At 47.0% G+C, this 9,254-nt stretch overlaps 1 protein-coding gene across 3 annotated transcripts in view; it reads right to left on the reverse strand.

The window, feature by feature from the left end:
* The window catches only part of DTNBP1 (dystrobrevin binding protein 1), a 130,027-nt gene extending 121,674 nt beyond the window's left edge, over positions 1-8,353 (reverse strand). For 2 of the 3 annotated variants that reach the window (XM_040645073.1, XM_040645072.1), the window contains exon 1: positions 8,122-8,350. In XM_040645073.1, coding sequence (XP_040501007.1) covers positions 8,122-8,177 — 56 coding nt within the window. In that variant the 5' untranslated portion in view covers positions 8,178-8,350. Of the gene's footprint in view, positions 1-8,121 lie in introns of all 3 variants that reach the window. The other variant, XM_040645074.1, reaches the window with a different exon arrangement.
* Positions 8,354-9,254: the final 901 nt, after the last annotated feature.

A 9,254-nucleotide genomic window follows, 5' to 3' on the forward strand; every position in this document is an offset into this window, starting at 1 on the left:
AAAAAAAAAAAAAAAAAAAAGAACTGGAATGCCAGTTTCATACAAAATTTTTTACATTATTCTATGTTGTTTCTCAAACACTGAAATACTGATGAGATGAACTTCTCTTTGTTGTTAAAAGGCCTCTGCCATCTCTTTAATACAAAACTCGTCTGTATCTCTCTCTCCAGATGAGTCTAGGAAGTTGTATTTAAAAAGTCTGAACTGTCCTAGAGACACAATATAAATTTTGGGGTGCCTGGGTGGCTCAGGTGGTTAAGAGTCTGTCAGCTCAGGTCATGATCGCAGGGTCCCGGGATCGAGCCCCACTTTGGGCTCCCTGCTTCTCCCTCTCCCTACAGCTCATGCTCTCTCTCTCTCTCTTTCCCTCTCTCGCTATTTCTCTTTCTCTCAGATAAATAAAATCTTTAAAAAAAAAAAAAAAAGAAAGAAAACAGAAACAATATAAATTTCCAAGCTTCACCCTGCAACTAGAAAATCTGGTTTAAACTAAGATTATGCAACAACTAGGAAAAAGTATTTCGACAGTCACGCTCTATCCCCTCCACTCCAAAATTTGAGAAAGGCACTCAGCTGTGACATCCCAGGTAGAATGGTTATACACAGTGGTACATTACACTTAAAATGATTTCAGTAATATTTTTAGTGATTCAGGACAATTCCACAGAGTTAGGTGTACAAAGATATTGCAAGGGAACTGTTAAGATACTTTTTGGACCATTCTTATTATATGGTCTGGCAAATCTGGAGGTTAGTATCTCAAATATTTATTTCTGAAATACACTTTTACTTTTTCAATTGTAATATATCAAATTTGGGGTGCTCCTCCACACCCGCCCCCAAAAAGAAAGAAAAAATTAGAATAAAAGAGAAAGAAGGAATGTTACAAGCAGCTGAAAATAAAATTATTGGAAGGGTCAACGGGAGCTTCTCCATGTGGCTCCTTAACAGCCATCTGCTTTAAAATTGGTCCCTAACCAGATGTAATGTGTGGAACTTATCTGATCTGGATTTGAACAGATCAACTGTAAAAAGACATTTCTAAGAACCAGGAAATTTGATTATGGACTGGATAATTGATAATACCAAAGAATTAGTGCTAATTCTGTTAAGTATGATGTTGGCATTGCATTCACGTATTTGTTTTTAGGGGTGCAAACTGATGTAGGAGAGGGTAACAGACAAATCTGCGATTTCTTTTATAACTACGGGAGAGGCAAAAGCAAATGTGGTGACAGCTGACAATTGCTGAATCTGAACCATGGATATATGATATACATCTATATCATAGATAATAGAATCACTGTGTGATTCTATTTTTTATATGTTTGAAACTTTGTAAACATATTTTTGTAATAAACACAGTCTTTCAGACATTCATCTCTTCTCAGCACACCTTCTCCATAAATCATCCATGCGCCAAAATTCAGAACAGAAACTGATGCAGAAACAAAGTAGCTGGAAGGAGGTGGGGAACAGTGGAGAAGGCTGGAGAGGAACACAGAAAAGGGTCAAAAGGACGATCTTTCTTACTTTGAGTTGAAAAAATCTAAGGTTAGGGATATATATATATATATATATATATACACACACGTACATCAAGGTCAAGTATATTTAACAAGTAACAAAAAAAGTAAAAAGTTCCTTTCTGAAATACAGCCTCAAAACCCAGAATCCAACTAAAAGTCGCGTACTGTGTTTACTGTGTACTAATTCTACTTCAAGTTTGTCACAGTGATTGTGCTGGAAACAACCGCTAATAAAAGCCACTGAATGCCCCCCAGTCATGACTCCCTAAGAAGGAATACTGATCTGGGTGTAACACCCCAGCTTCTCAAACATAAAATGGTGGTATTATACTGACCGTAATGATCTGCCACAGGAATTAAATAAAATTCCAAATAATGACTTTGTCAGCATTCTGTCAACAGAGCTAACTCACATGAAAAGTATGATAAGAATTATCTCCACGAAGAAAGGTAGGCAACTATGCACATTACCGGGACAAGGTGAAGGAAAGGAGAGGTTCCTGAACGCACCAGTTCCTGGAACAGGCTTCCCCGCCCTTCCCAGTCTTCTTCCGAATCCCACACAACCTCCGGGAAGACAGTAGCGCTGCTGCGGGACCCTACCAATTTAGACTTAACTGAGCACCTAATTATCTTCTACCGAAAGCAACTAGAACACACTTTTGAGTTCAAAGCACTAAACCTCACATTTGTCCTAACACTCCAACAATTTATTTTTAGATTGTTCCAAAGGCTTACCTTGATGTGACGCGAGCACATTTATTTTTTTAGGCCTTGCGGAAAATATGAAAACGGGGGCATCCTCCTAAGACGGGGAGGTGATTTGCAGAACTGCCTCCGCAACAAGTTTAAAAAGAAGCAGATACACAGAATGCTGCACGGCGCACACCAGGAGGAATGATGAGCAGAAAATGTGCTCTCTCTAGCTGACTCGAGCTCACGCGGTGACCTTAATGGCACTCATCTGGGCTTCACTCTCCCCCTCGGCCAACGTCATCAGCTATTAGGAAAGCTCAGGATGACTGCCGCAGACACCACAAAACGTATTAACGAGCATATTCTGTCATTAAGGTTCAATTCCTCTAACCACGTTCGCATCTCCATTATTCTGACTTTAAAGTCTCCTTATAAATCCAAATCCAGTCCGTTGTATTTTTCCATGAATGTTTATCATTTTTCCCCCTTTCTTTAAAAACAAGATCATGGAAACACAGCATCGATCACACTTAAAAGTACACACGACTTGGGGCTCCTGGGTGGCTTAGTGTGTTGAACACCAGACTCTTGATTTCACTGCAAGGTCGGGGGATCTTGGGGTCACGGGATCGAGCCCCGCCTGCTGGGCTCTGTGCTGCGCGTGGAGCCTGCTTCAGATTCTTTCTCCCTCGCCCCTTCCCCCGCTGGCGTCCTTGCTCAAAAATAAATAAATCCTTAAAAGTACACATGACCTCTCAGCTCTGGAGCCTGAGAGTGTCACACAAAAGCCACACAAACTTAGGAAAGGGACAGGAATGTAGACTACCTCTATCCTAATTAACCCCAGCTACACCTGACCTGTCCCCTGAGGCTTTGTTCTGTTTCCAGTTGCTTCTTGGAGATCAAGCTGTAGGTGACCTCACACAACAAATTCACTGCCAACCGCTTCTTTCAAAACTACTCTGAAATTCTTCTGTTTGTAAATGACATCATTTATCTAAGATACTCCAAGGTTAACATCCTTAATTTCTCTACCTTTTTCCCTTCCTTTAACATCGCACAGTTCACAAATTCACCCCGTGCCTGTCACACCGATTGCCCTGTGAAGCTGCTACCAGCACCGCCTTATCATCACTCCCCTGGCCCAAAATTACAGCCTAAATACTCTCCGAAATAATCCCCGTTCCACACCTCCAGCCCTCCCATCACATGGCCTCACAAATTTCTTCCAGAAATACAGGCAAGCTCATTCTGCTCCCTCCACAAAAACCTTCAAAGACTCAACCTAAAAATGAGCCAGGACCACCCAGTATAAAGTAGCAATCACTTCACCCCCCCAACCCCCTTAACCTTCTTAGGACCTTCTAAATATTCTGCCTCCTGCCACCAGAAAGAGCCCAGGGGCGTTATTTGCTGCCTGCTCAGTTCTCTGCTCCCTCCCTGGCTCCTAGAACAGTGCCTGTCACAGAGTAAGTGCTCAGTAAGTATTTGATAAATGAATTAATTCAACAAAGCATTCAAGATCTTCTCTTAGTCACTACACTTCCCTCCCGGCTTCCTCTCCCACAACCGCTTCTGTCTTGGAAATGCCCTCCCCCAAACCTGTTACAACCCCTCCTCATTCTTCAAGGCCCAGTACAGAAGCCACCTCCTCTCTGAAGCCTTCTGTAAATGCTTCCTTTTGCAGGAACAAATGACTCCTCACTTTGGGCTCACGCAACGCACAGACTCACTTGTACCCTTACTGTTCAGGCCCCTCTGCTTCCCTTTGCATCGCCCCTCGGCTTTGTAGGCCCAGGATCCAGCCCAAGACACAGACGCCAATTAGTAAAGAAAACTGACCACGTAGCCTCTTAAATCTTTTTGCTTCTCAATAAAAGGAAAAAAAAAAAAAAGCTTCCATGAAAAAAGACACTTTCTGAGTACATCACCTAGTGTCTGACACTTAGTAGGAACTCTACATAGTTATTAAATCAGGTTGAATATTGGAATTTTTTCTTCCTGCTTATTAAAAAGGTGAGTGAGTAATCCTGGAAGAGTCAAGATTTCAGGCAAAATGTCGCTATTTTACCACACTGTGAATTAGATTATTTGAGCCTCTCCTTTGAGTAGGTTTTGATACTACAGGAGGGCGGCAGAGAAAATGAGTCTGCCGGGCAGGGGTGGAGTTGGGGGCAATGGTGGCCTCTGGGGGAAACACCCACTGTCTAGTTGCAACAACACAAGTTTTCTATCCCTACCCACAAGAACCCAGAGCATCACAAACAGGAAACACCAGTCCGGGACGGGCGGCTATAAACCTTCAGTAAATGTGATTATCAATTCCCTAAGAGTTTTGCATTCCTGATTACTTCATTCGTGAGGCTTTTGGTCCTAACGGCTCAAAGGTAAAAACCAAAGACCAGAGTGGATTTAAAAGTTCGAGGCTTCAGTATATCCCACAGTTTCCCTCAAAGCGCAAGTCAATCCCTACAAAGTCCCGGGGCGCCTGGGTGGCACAGCGGTTAAGCGTCTGCCTTCGGCTCAGGGCGTGATCCCAGCGTTGTGGGATCGAGCCCCACATCAGGCTCCTCCGCTATGAGCCTGCTTCTTCCTCTCCCACTCCCCCTGCTTGTGTTCCCTCTCTCGCTGGCTGTCTCTATCTCTGTCAAATAAATAAATAAAATCTTTAAAAAAAAAAAAAAAAAATCCCTACAAAGTCCAGTTCTATGTGAATCCCCCAAAAGGCTCTAAGAGTTCTGAATGAGTTAAATAAAATTAGGACTCACTTAGATGAGGGCCGAAGAGTGAGGCCCAGAACCTCACTCCTGTAGTCCTTTGGGCCAGCCACCCACCCACTTAAATCAGAAAGAGCATGATATAGGGGCGCCTGGGTGGCACAGCGGTTAAGCGTCTGCCTTCGGCTCAGGGCGTGATCCCGGCGTTATGGGATCGAGCCCCACATCAGGCTCCTCCGCTATGAGCCTGCTTCTTCCTCTCCCACTCCCCCTGCTTGTGTTCCCTCTCTCGCTGGCTGTCTCTGTCTCTGTCGAATAAATAAATAAAATCTTTAAAAAAAAAAAAAGAGCATGATATAATTTCCAGGTTTATCGCAATTTTGACATAACTGTTATTATGAATAAAAATTTACAAAGAGGTGACTGGGTGGCTCAGTTAAGTGTCGGCTTTCAGCTCAGATCATGATCCGGGAGTCCTGGGATCCAGCCCCACAAGGGGCTGGTCAGTGGGAAGTCTGCTTCTCCCTCTCCCTCTGCCCCTCCGCCCCTGTTTGTGCACTCTCTCAAATAAATAAAATCTTAAAAAAAAAATTTTTATAAAAAAGACCCCAAATCCACGGACAACTTAGAGTCCCCCCCACCCCGCAGGCCATCAGCACCTCTGGCCACTGTCCTTAACTGATCTTAAGTTGCATTTTTTTTAAAGTCTGAATGGGAAGGTCATCAGACACGCTTTTATCACTAATGTGGAGGATGATAAAGCTAATCCTCTTCTGCTTTAAAAAAAAAAAAAGTGAATCTGCCTACATTTAAGGTCCTTCATGAATTTCCAGAAGTTGAAAATGAGCAGAAAAGCTCTGAGACGATGGCACTCTAAATGACTGGGAAGAGCAGCCCCGGCAACACTGAAGAAAAGCAGAAACCCCCTAGGCCTTCCTTACTCATTCCCTCGGGCATCCCAACACTGGAAGCTTCCAATTACTTTAGAAGCCAGCTGCTACGGTGTCTACAGGCACTAGCACCAAGTGTTCTAAAGGTATGTCGGGTACAATCAGATAGTTTTGGGAGGTGAGGGCCATGTCACTTTCACCTCTGAATCCCCCCAGCCTTCATGCAATATACTGGTCCGCTGTGTTTAATTTCATCTTTCCCCAGCAAGGCAAAATATTCAATTATGTAAAATAGGCTGATCTCAAGCTTAATACAGAGTCGACTACAATGAATTAAGAGGATTCTTTCTTGGTAAGAGCCGCACAGGAATTTGTGAACCGGACAAAAGTGAACATCAGAGTTTAGAGCTGCCAGTCAGCTGCAAGACAGACCTCACCTGGAGAGCAGTTCTTTCTCTGCCAGGTGAAAGGCTAAATGGCACACACCGACCAGCGTGTTTGTCAGCTGAGTGACCAGGACAGGAGGGAGCCAATCCAGTGTCTAAATGGACTGAAAGCCCTCTCACGACGTCTAATCCCAAAGTGGCTCCAGTCTATGATACTGTCAAGAAGTCAAGTCAGTTTCCAAGGGGTTCTAACCAGATCCCCCCAACGCTCTTCCTAACTAAACCCTAAACTCAGGCTGTCCAGATCTCCCAGATGGCTTGGGTCCAGAGTCCACATTCCTAGGTAAATTTAACCTTCTTAAGCAAAGATCATGAGTATGAATGGGTTCTGAGGCAACCACACAACCTAGAGAGTTACAGTAACTACCAACGGCTGGACTGTTAAGTCGTCAAACAATTCACTGAAAGTAATGATAACAGGGGCGTACCACCTGGGTTTATTTATCTACGACCACTCTCATGCTCCAGGCAGACTATTCCAGTATCCCACCAAAATTCTTCAATAATTTACACCCCGAAGTTACTTTTTCAATTTAAATGGGGAAAAAATTGCAAGCACGCAAAAAAAACCCCATAAATGAATGATTGCCAGTGCATCTATCATATCCTTAAGAACTCCAAACCAAAACTATCAAAAATGATTTACATGGGGAAAGTGCTCAAGTATTTGCCCCAAAGCCTCAGCACCCAAAAGGCAAACCATGTAAACATTTTTGTCCTGTAACATAAAATCTCAGCGCCCGTCTTTCTCATTGAAAATTTAAAACCCTATGATCGAGATGTCCTCGTTCAGAAAATTCTCCAAAGGATTTGTACGGCAACAGATTCTTTATGAAGAGGACACCTTTTCTAAAGAAAAGAAACACTTAAAATGAATTAGGCACTAACTAGTAACAATAGAGGGCATGATGCTTACTGTTCTACATGTTGTGTTTTATACATTCATTCTTAATCTTCCAACCCCATTAGTACCATCTTTATCACCTCTGTACAGTTGTGGAAACCGAGGCAAGACAATTCAAGTAACTTGCAAAACCACATTTGCTTAGTGGTGGAGATGAGAGTCCTGGCAGTCTGGCGCTAGGATCTGTGCTGATGGTTCCAAACTTCCCGGCACACTGGTATCACCCGGGGGAATACTGAAAACTCCGGCCCCAGTCTGATGACCTTGGCATGGGCTACACCTGGGATCGAGATTGTTCAAGATTCCCAGGTGACTCTAAGCCAAGTTTGAGAACCGCTTGGTCTGCGCTTGTAACCACTAGCTTGCTGTTTGCAATCGCTGTGGTTCTGCTGCTTTTCGCGCCCCAAGAATTTCTTCACCAAGGCGTCCAACCCGGGGCAGGGGCAGAGGGAGCAAACAAAAGGGAGGGAAAGAGGCGGCCGGCAACGCCGAGGGTTCCGCGAGCTGGCCGCGCAAAGAAGCGGAGACGGGACGCGGGCCGGCAGTGGCGGCGCCCACGACCTTCGGCCCGGGCAGGGGGCGGCGGGCCCGAGCGGGCAGGTGCCTCGGAGGCGCAGGCCCCAGTCCCGCGGGCGGCGGAAGCGGGGGGCGCGCTCGCCCGCCACGTGACCCCGCTCCCGCGGCCGCCCGGGCGGGGGCCCAGGAGTCCCCCGCACACTGCGCGGCGCGAGGCGGCGCCGGCCGGCTGGGATCTAAGTTACTTAGTGCAGCCGGACCGACGCCGGAAAGTTCGTTCCTCTCCTCGGCGGGGCGGCGATAGGAAGTGCGGGACGGGACCGGAGCGGACCGGGGTGCCGGGAGAGGAGGGAGGGAAGGAGGCGGCGTCCGGCGGCCCCGGCCCAGCCCCCGGGTCCTTTCCGTCCCCCACCGAATACCCACCCGGAGGTGAAATCCTGCTGCACGCTCAGCAGCCGCTCGCGCAGGGTCTCCAGCATCGCCGCCGCCGCGTCTCCGCCCCCTCAGGCTTCAGGCCGCTGCAGTCGCCTCGGGTCCCGCAAAGCCGCCGCCACACCTGTCACCCGCTCGCCCCGCACACTCACAGCCAGCCCCGCCCCCGGCTCGGTCGGCGCCCCGCGCTGCAGCCCCTTCCGCGTTCCCGCCCCCCGCTCGCACGCTCCCGCCCCGCCCCCGCCGCGCCCAGGCCCGCGCAGGCGCAGTGGGCCGCGACGGCCTCGGGCTGCGGAAAAGGGGCGGTTCTTCTCGCCCAGCTGAGCAAGCCACAGAGGCCCCTTGCCTTTTTCTAGCCCAAGCCAGGCCCTGTGGTTTTTCTCTGAAACAGAAGTGGCATCGTGAAAGAATGTTTTCAGTCGAGGGCTTCTTTGAGCGCAGCGTTGGCGTTTACGGTTTGGAAGAGAATTGGATAAATTTCTTGCACAGCGTGCACATCCCTGGAGCAAACTGTTTTCACCCACCGGGTCCAGGATCTAACCCACTGGCTTTGTCCTTGGATGAGATAGTTAACCATTCTAAGCCTCGGTTTCTGCACTCATAAAATGGGAACGATAATCAACTGTTTCGACATCATCACTTTCCACTTCGACCTCCATGAGGCTTTTGTGCCCTTCACACCAAAAGAGTGTCTCAGGTCACCAGTGACTTCATGTCGGCCAATGCCATTTGTTACTTATCTGCCCTGATTTTTTTCTCGACCTCTCAGTGGCTCTCAAAGCAGTATGTTATACCATTAAAAAATAAAGATTTTATTTATTTATATGAGAGGGAGGGGGAGAGAGCGAGTGAGCGCAAGAGCAGGGGGAGGGAGAAGCAGACTCCCTGCTGAGCAGGGAGCCCTACCCCAGGCTCAATCCCAGGACCCTGCTATCATAATCTGAGCTGAAGGCAGACACTTAACTGAATAAGCCACCCAGGCGTCCCCCCTTATGCCATTTTAAGACACATTCTTCTCCTGCCTTTAGGGACATCATACTTCTATTCTCCCTTCCTCTCCACTCCTATTTCAACAGCTGCTCCCAAGGCCCCATCAGCAGCGCCCTGCTCTTCGCGTGTGCTCT

The sequence above is a fragment of the Ursus maritimus genome, unplaced genomic scaffold, assembly GCF_017311325.1.
Source record: "Ursus maritimus isolate PB19 unplaced genomic scaffold, ASM1731132v1 scaffold_30, whole genome shotgun sequence".
Lineage (NCBI taxonomy): Eukaryota > Metazoa > Chordata > Mammalia > Carnivora > Ursidae > Ursus > Ursus maritimus.